This window comes from Orycteropus afer, unplaced genomic scaffold (assembly GCF_000298275.1).
Source record: "Orycteropus afer afer isolate SDZICR_OR568_19922 unplaced genomic scaffold, OryAfe1.0 scaffold00172, whole genome shotgun sequence".
In the NCBI taxonomy this organism is placed as follows: Eukaryota; Metazoa; Chordata; class Mammalia; order Tubulidentata; family Orycteropodidae; genus Orycteropus; species Orycteropus afer.
The window spans coordinates 2,635,605-2,651,651 of record NW_006921759.1 but is presented as its reverse complement, the minus strand read 5'-3'; the positions used below and the strand labels follow the sequence as shown (position 1 = coordinate 2,651,651).

Below are 16,047 nucleotides of genomic sequence, written 5' to 3'. Positions count from 1 at the left end.
TTATTCAGTTTACAAACAGAAAGAATTCCCCTCCATCCACGCATCCATCCATAAAAATATATAAAGGAGGGAGCCAAACCCAATCCCTTTCAAGCGCAGACCTGTTCTTTGGGACGCAGGCAGCTCACTGGCATCAGGCAGTATACCTGTTGTTCCAGGAGGCAGCACATAAGCTGAAGATGATGGTGGAGCTCCTGGTCCGCCATGCTGGTAGGAGGCTCCAGAGGAAGGGGGAGGAGGGAAAGCAGCAGCAGGGCTGGAGGTAGGTGGAGAGGCCTGGTGCTGCGCTGCATATAGCTGAGACTGCCCAGAATAGGAAGAAGCAGAAGATATGTAAGGGGTGTTAGGGTAAGCGTTTGAAGCAGGAGGAGCGACAGGCTGCTGAGGTCGATACATTGCTGACCCCCCTGTTCCGAACGAATACTGCTGGGCTGGTTGATAAGCTATACCGAGGAGAAGAAACAGAAATTTTAGTTAGTTAAAAGTTTATTCAAGCATAATAAAAACTCAAAGAGTTACTCATTCTACAAAGAATTTTCAATCATTATAATTTTTGTATCATTCTTCTTATAATAACAGTAAGTTATAACCAAAACACAATACTTAGGTTTCTGATGGTTCATATGCCCTAAATAATATTTTTGAGCTTGCACATTATTAGGTGCAATATTTGAAAACTGCCATCCCCAATATTGCTAGTGGCTATGAAAGTCTTTGAATCATTAGACCCAAGAACTGTGAGACTAATCCTTTGAGATTTTTTTTTTTTTTTTTTTTGCTTCTGTCAAAAAACTGTAGTGACGCCTACTAGCCACCAGATGGAAACAATGCTAGCATTACACATCCAAAGCACTCCCTTTACAGTTCAAAGCTTCTGTCTGATTGCAGTTAAAACCACTCCTCCGTAAGCACTACAGGGTAAGCACTATTATTAGAAATCAGTATCTTCTCCCAACTCCAGTAGAATCACCAGCTACTCAGATTCTGTGTTTGAACACAGTTCCAGACCAAGAGTCAACTCTATGGTCCCTAACAAAACAATTACTATTTAACATTAGACATGCGATATGTAGTTGGCTAGTAAGCAATTAAACAGCAACTAATTTTCTAATGCACAGATCTGAACCAAGACTTAAAAAACCAGTTGCTGTTGAGTCAATTCTGACTTGGTGACCCCATGTGTTTCAGAACTCCAGAGTTTTCAATGGCTGTGATCTTTCAGAAGTACTTTCTTCCAAAGCACCTCTGGGTGGATTCAAATGGCCAAACTTTTGGTTAGGAGCTGAGTGCATAACCATTTGCACCACCCAGACTCTGAACCCAGATTAGGATGATCTTAGTAGCATCATATTCTATGTGACCAGGGGTAGGTATTAATCTGTAGAGTGAATTTAGAACTGTACCTGTTTCCTATCAGTACTTTGAAGATAGAACTTTCACACTAAACGTGAGTGAAAGGTTTGCATGAAATCTGTATCCATGTTAAGTAAGAATAACCATTGTAGCACAGAACATGTTAGTTTGGATTAGCTCCTACTAGGTAATGGTCTCTTGTTTTTACATATAGTTACTTAGACATAGCATATTCCCCTGAGAGCTTTTTATTCCCTCTTCATTTAAATTCTGAATTAGTGATCATTTCTTACTTTCCAAGTGTAAATACTTTCTTTTTAAAAAGAAAAAGCCCCCAGGACCATTTTTTTCCAAAACTGGTTTGTATCATCTTCCCTAAAGACAGTAATTTCTAAAATTGTATTTTTCAATACCAAAATCATGGGACATTTGCCTCTTTTTATCAAGTCTTATTAGCAATGACCCAAGAATAAGAACTAACTGTTCTGAACAGACTGACTTAAGGCACTGCTTCTTACTAGTATGTTAATTCAAGCCACCTCTTTGGGAAACTATGTTTCACTACAGCAAGTCCTATATAGGAATGTTCTTTCTTGTCAAATCTGATTTAACCATGGATTTGGAGCTTCAAAGTAAATGCTTACATCAGGTAAGACATGCTGCTATGTAAGGACTTCAGGGTCACACTACTTACGCTGTGGCTGTGGATAAGGTGGTACCTGGGTATGCATATGACCGGGAGATGTAGGCAGTGGAGCGGCAGGATTTGGATTAACATTTCCATGCATTACGAAACCTGGAGGTGGAGGATTTTCTCCCTAGGAAATGAGAATACAGTAAGAAGGAGGATTACATTTGGAACTAGGAACTTTACCAGATAGATTTATAATTTCCTAAATGGAATTCTTTTGAACTAAAGGATTTCATTCTGCACATTCTCTCTTCTTCAGAATACCACATTTCCTAAGCAGCACATTTTGAGTGATTTAAAGATCAGACAGGTCCAAAGTATTAAGCGCAGTAAATGGCAATGGATGCTAACAGCTTCATAAGATAATAGTTTCAATATTCATAAGTCACCAGAGTTTTCCATCTCTACTAAATTCCATCCACTACTCCACACTCTGTAAATATAAGTATAAATGCCATAAAAGGAACTTTGGCTTCTCTTCAGTTTCTGCCATGTATCCCAACCCCCAAAAAACCCTTCAATGAAATCAGATTTTTAAACCATTGTTAGAATCTTGGTTGATGCTTTTCTAGCTCAAGTCAATTTAGAACTGCAAAAGAAGAGAAGGATAAGGAAATAAATTAATTGTGCTAAAAACTGCTTCTTGCATCTGAAAAGCATTAAAACACAATAAGCAGGCAGACAAATTTGGAGAAAAGGAGTTTGAGAAAGGGGAATTAGAAAATATATACCTATATATATATTTCAGTGAGCAGATTTCTGCTCAAAGAGGAATAATGAAGGATATACCTGTGTGTCAGAGGGAGAGGCTGCAGGTAGATGGCTGGGAAGGGCAGTAGGAGTTTTGTTACTCCAGGTAGTGACAGTAGGGGCAATTCTAACCTGAATTGAACAAAGAAATACCAATCACAGAAAATAAAAAATGAAAACATTAAAAGAAGAAGGGGGTTAAAAAGAAAAGAGAAGAAAAACCCTAAGAGGTATTTAGTTGCCAGATGCAAAGCAAAAAATAAGAGCAATAAGAGAGCATATATTACTCAAGTGATTGCATTCAGGGTAGGTGGAATTTCCAAAGAAAAATATACATTCACAAGAGCAGGGAGGTGAGTAAATGAAAATCAATTAAGAAAACCTAAAATCAAAGCACAAACAACAATGCCATTCAAGTGTCAAGATTAAGGGGGGAAAGCTAGGTTCTATGAGTAGGGAAGGAAAGAATACATTCCAGAAAAAAAAGGTAATTAAGAACGTGATTTTTAAAGCATTAGTAGTATTCATGCTATCATTAGATCTGTGAACAGATTGTTATAAGCTCCCTTTTCTGGATTTCATTAGAGCCACAAAAAATCATATTACTCTCATATAAGGCTTAAAAATCACACAATCAGAGAATATTAAAACTGAAAGGACATAAAGCATCATCCAATCTAATCCCACCCTGCACCACTGAGAAAACCAAGGACCATAGAAGCAAGGGGCTTGACGAGGTCCACACAACTCGGTGGACTGATTCCAAGTCTTGTGATTTCTACACCAGTGTTTTCTACACCATACCATGTGGTTTTCAAATGTTTTAAAAAATATTTTTTGTTAAGTAGATCTTGGTAAAAACTCTTCAAAACATATAAATGCTATGTGTGGTTGAAGTGAGGGTAAAGTCTTCCTAATGTGGCCTCTCTGTTACCCCTCTACACTCACCTATAAACACAGTTTTAAAGCCAAAAGCCAATGCCCTCATTCATTCAATATAGAAACCTTAGTCAAGAAAATTACTATTTATGATTTGATTCTTTTTAAATATGACTTTAGTAAGTCAGAGTATAACAAAAATCTTTTAGTGTTTTTACCTTTTTCTAGAAAGATGAAAGCCAAGCACATAAAAAGTAAATATTCTCTTACACAGATGTTGAGAATGGCTTGTTTCAGTACCTTGAGAGACAAGGAGGTGCTTGGGGGTTCTAATTACAACTTGACCATTAACAGACATGCATCACTGAAAAATTCAAACTCCATGACTTTAAATTCGGGTTGATTATCATCTACTAAATTTTCCTGTCCAAAATATTATATGCCCCACTTAGTATATAATGGACTTCTTAAGTCTAGTGTAAGCTCCATTGGGGGGGTGAGGGGAGTAGTCTATTTTGTTCTCCAACGTACCTTCAACATCTAGAACAATGCCAGGCACTTACAGTAGGCTTTCAATAAATATTTGTCAAATGAATGAAAAAAATCAAAGTAGAGAATATTCCAGATAATTAAGTTATATTCAAATGGAACCTACCCTGATTAAATACCAATCAAAAGTACAATAGACAGAAGAATGAACATGACTCATGGTTTTTTTTTTCATGATTTTACATTTACTTTTGTTACAATCAATTGTAAAAGACCCTACCAATCTGTCAGCAATTTGTCCTATTTTGAAATGGGCAGATTATCTTTTTACTATGTTATCAATATCAAATTTGTTACTTATGAAAAAATGCTTTTCATTTTAAAATAACTTTATCTACCAGTCTAGAACTGTGAAAGTTTCTAAATGAAACAGTAAAAGACATTAAGAGATCACATTTTATGCTACTAAACATGTAATTGAGGAGCTCTGGTAGTGTAGTGCCTAAGGCACTTGACTGTTAACCAGAAGGCTGATGGTTCAAACCCACCAGCCACTCTTCAGAAGGAAGGCTGGGCAATCTACTTCGGTAGTGATACCACCTCGGAAACCCAAGGAGGCATCTCTATTAGTCAGATCTGACTCGATGGCACATAACAACAAACATGTAATTGTAGCACACAATAGGGGCAAGTATTTCTGAAAATTCTTTCACTACATTTGATTTTAAAGAGTCTTAATTTTCAAAAGTCTGAATCCATAAAGATAGAAAATTAAAAACATCACAAAATGTTTTGATTATACATATATACACATATACATACATGTAAAAACTGGAAGAACACATGACCAAATGGTAAGAAATATCTGTGGGTAGTAATTTTTTTTTCATTTTACTTGTCTGTATTTTCTCAATCTGGGAGCTTTGGTGGCATAGTGCATAAGGCATCTATCTGACTGCTAACCAGAAGGCTGGTGGTTCAAACCCCCCAGCCACTCCTTGGAAGGAAGACTGGGCAATCTACTTCCATAGAGATACTGCCTTGGAAACCCAAGGAGCGGTTGCTATGAATTGAACCAACCTGACGGCAGTGAGTTTGGTCTGAGTGTATTTTCTCAATTATGGACAGTGAATATATATATGTTACTTCTGTAATTTGGGAAAGCTCTTTTTATAAATCATGATTATGGGTACTATTAACTCAGAGTAAAATCCTCATATTTTCTTCAAACACACTTAGGCAAGATTTTGTATCTTACCATACCATGACAGAAACTAATAATTTCAAATTAAAAGTAAATAACTGACAATACACAGTATCAATAACTTTTTATTTCTTGCTTTTCACATTCCCCAAACTTCATAAACCCTGGGTCATTACTTTTTTCTAACGTCCAAAAACAAGATTTGTTCTCTGGAAACTATAGTGCTGATACAGTAAATCTGTATTAGTAAACCTACATTAATGATTTGAGAAAAGAATACTCACAAAAGACTATTTTCTAAAAATATTTCATAAAATTAACCAAATTACCCATAAGACTGTTCCAGCTATTTTACTTACCGCTTGTTAGATTAATCAAATAGTAGATGTTTCAAGAATACATGTACAAGGGAAGATTAAGTGATAGAGAAATAAGGCGAAATCTAGAGAGTTAAAAATTCATTTATATCTAAGATATCATTTGCTTGACCAGATTAAAGGGATGATTTAGAAAGGTAGATCATAAATATATTTTTAAGAAATCTCAGAAAGCACAACTACTAAAACAATTTGATGTCTAGCTTTCACCAAATAAATAGCCTACCAAACTAAAACCATCACTTTGAATATTGTTAGTTGTTAGGTGCTGACAAGTCAGTTCCAACTCATAGTGACCCTATGTACCACAGAACGAAATGTTGCCTGATTCTGCACCATCCTAACAATCAATGATAGAAATACATAAATGGCCCCACTTCATCTGGACCAGGTCACTCACATGAGGATAATACTGTTGAGATGGAACTCTTGGCATCTGTGTATGGCCAGCAGTTGGTCCAGGCCCGCCCTTCGGCAGCTGCTGCCTCTCATAAGGAATTTTGGGTGTTTCATGTTTTGGTACAGGCTCTCCTTGTGCTCTACAAAGTCTGTCACGTAGCTGCACGATATTTGCCTGTAGAGAAGCAATGGAAGGAAACAAATTATTACAGTTCACTTAACTATATGACAGCACGAATGTTTTCTTAAAAGTAAAATCAGGAGATCATTTGAGAGACTACGTTTTGTTCATACACTCAACAATTCAACATTCATGGTTATAAACACTTAAAAATGACCTCAAAGGTCCATGACATGAAGTAATTTGCAATTTAACTGAGGCAGAAATTTGAATATGATCTTGCACATGGTTATCAGATTAGATCCATAGACCAGAAATGGAGAGCCTAGAGGACACACTTTTTACCACTACAGTGAAGAACAAATTTGTGAAGGGAGCCCCAGCATCCTTGAAGACTGCTGTGATTGCTATTTTATGAATGCAGGATTTGACAGTGAGAACTGCTCTAAATGAACTAAGATACTTAACTAAGATAAGGCTGACTGGACCCCATGACAGTAGAGGCCAAGTGGCAGCAGTTAATCGACAAAAACAAGGTGAGTGTGGTTATTATAATGGACAGCAGAGTCAAAACAGTAATCAGAAAACTCTGACTCATGTGAAATCATGGCACTGGCTACTTAGGCATGGTGTACCTAGGAGTGAAATACATGGCAAACCTACTATTTACGTGATCTGTATAGACAGAAGAATTCTTGGTCACATTAAGAGCAGTCTAGAATGAATCACCAGAATAGAGAGTCACGGCCTGTGGTAGTTCAGTTTATGTGTCAAATTGGCTGGGCCTGGTTGTGCGGCTAGGCAACTGGTGGTAGTTATTCCCCATGATGAGAGTGGTAATCAACTCCATGGTGGGATCTACCACAAGCAGCTGAGTAGCTGCCTTAGGGAATGTGGTCTGCTTCCCATATATAATAAGCAGAAGCCTTGGGAAATAGTCTCTAGCATATGGCACGCTTGGACCCTGCATGTAGCCATGTCATTGTTCAGCAGCCTGCCATGCTCTGCCAACCTTGGGACTTCCTTGACCCAAGAACACAGCAGAGACACTGGCAAATAGAAGGTAGCCAGCAGAGCCAGCATTAGACAGCAACAGGCTTACCAGCCCATAAGGAGAAAGGTGGATGCCACTGGGTAAGTGGTTTCCTGGTTGAGTGGGTTGCCTTCAGCCATTAACTGGTAGAAGATTCTGGCAAGAAATGGAATAGCAGGCTGGCTGGCCCAGAGAGCAAGGAAACTGAGTGATTTTTGAGGCAGAAGATTTCTGGTGGAGTGGGTTACCTTCGGCATTAATTGGCAGAAGCAGAAAGACCAAAGAACTGGAAAGCAGCACTGCCTCAGCCTCAAGTGTAGGATCATGGCTTTGGTGGTGGAACCATCACAGCTCTTAGGTTCCAAAGAGTTGGACCTTCACCAACTTGGTTCTGGAGTGTGGGTCTACTCGTTCACATGGACCAGTGGGATGAAGCCATAGCTGCTGCCCAAGAGTGAGGAGGCAGGGAAGGCATGCCCAAGAAGTAGAGGAATGAGGCCCACCAGGCTAAGGGGGTGAGGTCGCCACTCGGAGGAACTAGGGGACTGGAGCCACCCAGCGAAGGAGATCTGTACAGATGACACCCAATGAAGATTTGTGCAGGTGCCAAGTTGAGTGGCTGAGCAGCTGAATGTAGTTATTCCCCATGGTGAGACTGGCAATCAATTCCACGGTGGAATCTACTAGAGCAGCTGAGTAGGTGCTTTGGAGATACAGTCTGCTTCCAATACATAAGAAGCAACTTTGAGGAAGCTGCCTGACTTACAGTATGCTTGGACCCTGCATGTAGTCATTCAGTAGGCTGCCATGGCCTGCCGATGTTGGGACATTTTCTGGATTTGAATTAGTGGCCTGCCGTGTTGTTTGGTAGTATCAGAACTGTGCCTTGTTACTTGTCGACCTTGGGTTTGTCAGCTTCAGCAGCCAGTAGCTGCCTGAGTGAAGAAAAGCCTCCAGCTTCAGTGGGCTGGGAACAGGAGGCAGAGCTGAAACCCAAGGTTGAGGGGCTTTCACCCAGGCCCTAGAGCCTGGTACTTTGAACTTGGACTTTGAGCCTCCAAAACTGTAAGAGAATGAACTCCTGTTTGTTCAAGTCATATCACTTGTGGTATATTCCTGTCAGAGTGGCACTAAGTAACCAGAACACCAGGTTTACTTGTCTATAGCCATCCTGCATTAGTAAGTTCCCTGGGGGCAAGGATCTTGGCAATCTTATTCATCGCTGTATACCCAGCCATTTGTTTTGAACTGAATTGAAGAAAGTATCATGAAAATGTTCAGATTTCATTATACACTAAATAAGTACGATAAATTAGTAATGTACATAGTTCCTTCTGCCTTGAATACTTTAAAAATACACTTGCCCACAGACAGAATCTGACCAAAATGGCATATAGGATAAACTTCTTCACTAATACTTGGGCTGGCACATGTGTCAACTTAAAAATCATACTGCACCACAACCCCATGCGTTCGATTAAGCATCAAAATTTATAGCTTTCCAACATAAACAATTCCTACAAAGAAACTCATCTGCAAAAGCAGCATTTGGCTTAAGAAACAGAAAGCTGTTTTTTCTCTCATTTATTTTCCTCTGATACTATCTATGCTCCTCAATAAAACAAAATCTACTGTCATCGAGTCAATTCTGACTCACAGTGAGACCCCATCGGGTTTCTAAGGCTGTAAATTTTTACAGCAGGTTGCCTCATCTTCCTCCCATGGAACACCTGGTTGGTTTGAACCGCCAACCTTTTGGTCAGCAGCCCAATGCCTTAAGCACAGTGCAACCAGAGCTCCCTCCTTAGTGAAAAGAAATCTATTACATTACAACAACACACTATCTCTCCAGGTATACCTGGAAATGATTGTTGAAGAACTGTCAATAACATTTACCAAGATTAGGTGATAAAAATTTAACTGCTCCAAAACATTCCATCTACTAGTATGTTTATGTCTAATACCAGTGCTATCTACTGTACTTATGTTACCCATACATTAAAAGAAAAAAGCTGTCAATTCTAATTACCTGGTTGGTATTTTCAGGAAGAAAAGCCAAGGCAGAAGCAATACTGCCCTGGGCTGCTAACAAATTGGCATACTGACTCATCTTCTCAGCCAAAAGTATCCCTACAGTATTAGTGTCCATGGTTTGAGTGAGTTGTACAGCTTTTCGTAGGATAACAACTTTCTCAATCAGATCCTAAATGAGAAAAAAAAAAAAAAAAAGTCAGAGAGAAATGAAGATACTGAGACCATCCATGTATGTTAAGAGAAAACAAAAAAAGATCAAGTTACTAAAATTTCTGAAACCTATTTAAAGTATGTTGTTGTTATTGGTGTTGTTATGTGCTGTCGAGTCAGACCCGACTCACAGCGACCCCTCCTTGGGTTTCCGAGGTAGTATCACTACGGAAGTAGATTGCCCTATCTTCCTTCTGAGGAGTGGCTGGTGGGTTGAACCGCCGGCCTTCTGGTTAGCAGTCAAATGCCTTAGGTACTATGCTACCAGAGCTCCTATTGAAAGTATAGTACGTACCAAAAAAGGCAAACAATCCAATTTGAAAAATGAGCAAAGGCTCTGTAAACTTTCACCCAAATCACAATTAAAAAAAAAAAAAAAAAAGAGCAAAGGACTTGAATGGTATTTCTCCAAAGAAGATATACAAATGACCAATAAGCACAGAAGATTTTCAGCATCGTTATCAGTGAAACATAAAACCATGATGAGACAGCACATCCCCCACCTCTAAGATGGCTATTATCCAAAAATTAAAAAAGGGAAAATAACAAATGTTGATATGAATGTGGAGAAATTGGAACACTAGTGCATTGTTGGCCGGAATATAAAATGGTTCAGACACTGTGGAAAATAGTTTACCAAAAAACCAAAACCAAACTCACTGCCACTGAGTCAATTCTGACTCATAGCGACCCCTCCTTGGGTTTCCGAGATAGTATCTCTACGGAAGTATATTGCCCAGTCTTCCTTCTCAGGAGTGGCTGTTGGGCTTGAACCAACAGGCTTCTGGTTAGCAGTTAAATGCCTTAGGCACTATGCAACCAGAGCTCCTATGGAAAATAGTTAGGTGGATCCTTAAAAAGTTAAACATAGAATTATATAACTCAGCAACTCCATTCCTAAGTATATACCTAAAAGAACTGAAATCGGGGACTCAAAGACATACTTTTACATCAGTGTTTACTGCAACATTATTCACAACAGTCAAATGGTGGAAATAACCCAAATGCTCATCAACAGATGAATGGATAAACAAAATATGGAAGATAAACACACACACAAAGGAATATTATTTAGCCATAAAGAGTAACGAAGTTCTTGACGTATGGTCACACGAATAAACTTTGAAAACATTACGCTAAGTCAAATATTATATGATCCCACTTAAATAAAATACTTAGAACAGACAAATGCATACACACAACACTTTATTAGTGATTACCAGGGACTGCAGGGAGGAGGAAGGGGAATTATTGCTGAAGTGATACTGAATTTCTTTTTGGGGTGATGTAAAACTTTTGAAAATGGATTATGGTGATGGATGCAAAACACCGTGAATGTACTTAATGTCACTGAATTTAACACTTAAAAATAGTTAAAATGGTAAATTTTATGTTATATATATTTTGCCACAATTTAAAAAAGTATAGTACCTATTATCATCCCTCTTAGAAAGGTTTGGAATAGCTGACTGCCATTTAGATATTTAAAAAACAAGGCCTTTTACTCATGAATAAGGCATACATTATGATCTTCTCCTATATATCTTTAAACTGCTAGATACCTGTTTTGTGAGCTAAAATAGGCAAATATCCATTTGAACCAACTGAGAAGCAAACGTTTGAAGGCAACAACAAGGTTTTAGCAGGTGTAGGAGGAACTGTGAATGAAAACATTGTATTGTCCATACTACAAAAATCTTACTACTCTGAGTTGACCCACAGACAAAGGCATATGACCTCCAAATGGCCTTACCATTAGCCTGAAATTTTTCATGTTGCTCTCCAATACCAATTCTCTTCATAGTACACATATCTATAAGTGTGAAACCAGTGTGCTTCTCCCCCAGAAGCACTTAGCAGGAAAACCTTGCTTTCCTACCTGGTGTTCAGTTTGAATACAGAAACCTATAATTCTAGTCAAAAAAAAAAGGAAGACTCTTTTTAAAGAGAAAAGGAAATATTATGCTGAAATATAATATTATGTCTCCTACTCCTTTCACTACATTGCTTCTTCCTTTGCCCCAGGCAAGCAAGGTCACAAGAGGCAGACAGGAGTAAGAGGGAAAAGAGGTACATGCTCAGAGTGTTTCACTGACCTGCCACCCATTTTCCCCAACAAATTGTCAAATTACAACTTCAACCACACAAACTGCTGCAACCCCCATTCAAAAGATGATGCATATTATTAGCTAGAAAAAGAACTTCTAGAACTTATTAGTAAGTACGGTGAAAGCAATGAAGTTCCAAAACGAATAAATTTCTAGAAATATAACCTGATCATATGTAAAGAGAAAGACAGCACTAAAAAGTAAGTAAGTACCTTTTGCTTCAAACATACCAACCTGAAGTGACAAAGGGTTGCTTCCATCTTGAGCTTTAGTCCAACATGCAACTAGTTTCTCTACATTCCCAGCACAAATATAGCAGAGACAAGCTTGAGTCTGCAGGAGGCTATCACCTTCACTTTCAAGCCTGGTTCCCAAAAGATCTGTAGATCAAAAGGAAAACAAAGTTGTATTCTGTTCTTTTTGGATGTTTAGATAGTTTCTAATATTTCCCTAAAATAGCTAATACACTGATACACCCTCCTTGTGCCTAAAGATCTGTGCAAATTTCTGATTGTTGAATTTGGCTGTATTCCTAGGAGTGGAATTTCTAGGGCAGAGGATTTGAACATTTTTAAGGCTCTCACTTGATGTCACTGCTTTCTGTAAAAGCTCTACCAGTGTTGAGTTCCACCAGCAATGCATTCCCAGCAGCCTCCCCAGCCTCATCTTGTGTCACTCCTGCCCCTGTTGTATTTTAGCCACACTGTCTTGCCTTTCAGTTCCTTATACACTCTATGTATAAGGCAACCTATAATATTACGTCATGAGCAGCCTAATAATAATTTCAGAAGTAGGGATTAAACGTCACATCCAATGAGTAAGAAACAAAATCACTATCATATAGTAAGTACTTCTTTTCTAAACGAATAGAAGTGGGTGACAAACTGTGTATAATAAACTATTTCACCAGATTCTACACCTAGGTGTATAACTGATTTCTGATCATTGTATTTAGAAAATGAAAGGGAAGAATATATAAGAAAAATCTTTAATAAGCATTTAACTCTATTTCATCACATCAGATGTTTCTGTAAACAATAGACTGAAACACGGCATGGCAGCTAGGTCTATCATAAATTATTTATAATTAAAAGAATATCATGTAATTTTTATATCCCCATAATATTTTCAAACTAGTAAATAATTGGTTTCATACTAGCAGCCTTATTGTTCCTTTCTGCAAATAAAAAATATTTATTCCTAGCCACCAGTTTAGTCATGGCCTTTAAAGGTAATTTCTACTCTAATGTTGCAATGACTAATTTTAACATGATTGTTGTTAGTTGCCATCATGGCAGCCCTTCATACGATACAACAAAATGCAGCCTGGTACTGAGCCACACCAACCGACTACGGAGCAGAATGCCATGATCCAGAGTGTTCACCGGCTGACTTTTTAGAAGCAGCTTGCTGGGCTTTTCTTCCTGGTCTGTCTCAAACTAACATTTATTAACTCAGAGCTACTTCTTCCATAGCATTTTACAGATAAGTAAACAGGCTCAGAAAGTAATTTTTCTTAGGTCATACAGTTAATAACAGGCAGGGTCAAGATTCCAGCCTTTGCCTATCTGAAACCAAAATCATTAAACAGTATTTTTATAAGTAATGAATAGGTATGGCGTCAACATATGCAGGTCATTAACAATTCTAATGAAAGCATTCAAATGATAACTTCTTTTGTCTATTTGTCATCAGCAGGTTAACAAAAATTTCTAATAAAATTTGTCATTCATTTTATTCAAAATATACCATGCCGTATTTGTAACGTATTAAACATGAAGTTCATTTCATATTAAACATGAAGTTCATTTCTTACCACAGAGGGCTGAAAATTCATCTGGTTTAGCGTAAGTCAATACTGCAGCTAAGGCCTCTCTCCAATTTTTAAGGTCACAAGACTCAACAATCTCTTTCCAGTTCTTCATCACCACTGCAGTGATCAGCTTGGGAAAGGAAAACAAATGGAGAATTAAAAGACTTCTATATATTAATAAAAATTAATTGTGGCTCATTAATATTACCTTTCAAAACCAGTATGTATAGCATAATAAAGCAGCAGCAAAGTACAACATTATCTTTGAGCCAACTGACATAATGAATGGTATTATTTTTCTTTCCCCACAAAAAGAAATAAAGTACTGAGTAGAAAGAGTAAGAATTAGCCTCATCAAAATGGAAAAACCACTGCAGGCCACAGAACAACAGATGCAGAGCTCTGAGGGAGAGAGTGTGTAAGGAACTAAAGGCAGACAGTGTGGCTAAAATACAACAGGGGCAGGAGTGACATGAGATGAGGCTGCAGAGGCTAGTAGGATTGTAATGATGCTGGTCGGACTCAATACTAGTATACCTTTGACAGAAAGTAATTTAATAACATCAAGCGAGAGCCTTAAAAATGTTCAAATCCTCTGCCCTAGAAATTCCACTCCTAGGAATACAGGCAAATTTAACAATCAGAAATTTGCACAGATCTTTAGGCAAAAGGAGGGTGTATCAGTGTATTAGCTATATTAGGAAAATATTAGAAACTATCTAAACATCCAAAAATAACAGAATACAACCTTACTATAGAATATTATAGAGCAATTAATAATTTTTTGTTATAATTTTTAATGATAAAGGAAAATGCTTACAATTAACAAGATGAAGAAACAAAACCACACACACACACATATATGATCCTGCTTTTGATTTAAAAAAAAAAACTACAAATACATACAAAGAAATATGAAAGGATATATATCAATCTGATGGCAGAATTAAGGAATATTAGAAATTTTATCTTTAAAATTTTATTCTACAATGAAATACAAAAAAATATTTTGTAATTCTTATAATTATAGATGTAAAGGACAAAAACTGGAATAATTACACCAAAATGCCAACAATGACTATTTCTGGGTAATGGAATTATGAATGAATTTTTTATCTTTACTGTTTTCCATATTTACATTTTCTATAATAAGTATTCTGCTTTTATAATCAGAAAAATAAATGATTATCAGCTCAATAGTTTAAAAAATAAACTGTTGGACTGCATTGTCAGTGATGACAAACACTGATAACGGGTGGATAGATGGGTGAACAGGCTGAATGACTAGGTATTTCTAGGTGGGGGGAGTGTGCCTACAACCATGTATAGAGTTGGCAGACAATGTTTCTACAACTGTATTTGTATGTTCTGTAAGAATTTCCATGTATTACTCCTAGCAACTGGTACACCATGCAATCCTCAGCCTATATAACTATGAGACCAGATGAACTAGATGGTGCCAGGTTACTGCTGTCAACCACTCAGTTGTTGTTGTTGCTGTTATGTGCTGTCAGGTCAGACCCGACTCATAGTGACCCCTCCTTGGGTTTCTGAGGCAATATCACTACAGAAGTAGATTGCCCCATCTTCTTTCCGAGGAGTGGCTGGTGGGTTTGAACCGCCAGCCTTCTGGTTAGCAGTCAGGTGCCTTAGGCACTATGCTACCAGAGCTCCCTCAGAGGGGGATCTATACAGGAGATCCTGGATATAGTGGGAGAATAATGTGGAACAAAACTCAACATCATTTGGAAAAAAAAAAAGGGACCCAGGCTTGCTGGTCTGATAGAGCGTGATGGAATCACTGGGACTACGGCCCCTAGCTGCCCTTAAGGTCTAGAACTGAACCTACACCTGTGGGTTCCAGCCAAACAAAAGAGCTGAATACTGACATTAAGTAGATACACTCCTTAGAACAATCAAGGGAGAATAGAAGGGCTGTGTATATACAGGGACATAGCTCAGGGAGCAGAAGTACATGAAGGGAAGGACACAGGGAAGAGATAACTATGGGGAGGAAGTGGGACGGGAGCTGTTGCATTGTGGTAAATTGTTGTCAGTGTCATGAGACAAAGTGTATGTGAAATGCTGCATGGAAAGTGAATTTACTCTGTAAACTTTCACCCAAATCACAACTTACAAAAAAAAAAAAGAGAATTTCCAGGTATATAGTAGAGCTGAGAAGGGACAAGGTTGTAGTCACTTCTTGGCCACAGCCAGCTACCTGGAGGGAGTAAGTAGCTGGACCTGTGGGCTCGGGACCATGGTCACAGGGGACATCGAGCTCAATTGGTATTAACATACTACACAAAAACACTGTTCCACATCCTGCTTTGGCAAGTAGTGACTGGGATCTTAAAAGCTTGCAAGCGGCCATCTAAATGCAACGATGGGTATCTCTTCATCCAGAGCAAAGAAGAATGAAGAAAACCATAGACGCATGGAAACAATTAGTCCAGGGGACTGATACATCATGCAATCCTCAGCCTATACGACTATGAGACCAGAACTAGATGGTGCCTGGCTGCCATTGTCCAAAACCACTCGGAGGGGAATCTATGTAGGAGATCCTGGATAGAGTGGGAGAAT

At 38.2% G+C, this 16,047-nt stretch overlaps 1 protein-coding gene across 1 annotated transcript in view; it reads right to left on the bottom strand.

Moving 5' to 3' along the window:
* SEC31A (SEC31 homolog A, COPII coat complex component) overlaps positions 1–16,047 on the bottom strand; it is a 71,487-nt gene that overhangs the window by 25,333 nt on the left and 30,107 nt on the right. Inside the window, exons 16-22 of the mRNA XM_042781789.1 lie at positions 13,465–13,591; positions 11,883–12,028; positions 9,326–9,499; positions 6,144–6,317; positions 2,834–2,926; positions 2,048–2,171; positions 102–443 (exon numbers count right to left, since the gene is read on the bottom strand). Of these exons, the coding sequence (XP_042637723.1) occupies positions 102–443; positions 2,048–2,171; positions 2,834–2,926; positions 6,144–6,317; positions 9,326–9,499; positions 11,883–12,028; positions 13,465–13,591 (1,180 nt within the window). The remainder of the gene's footprint in view (positions 1–101; positions 444–2,047; positions 2,172–2,833; positions 2,927–6,143; positions 6,318–9,325; positions 9,500–11,882; positions 12,029–13,464; positions 13,592–16,047) is intronic.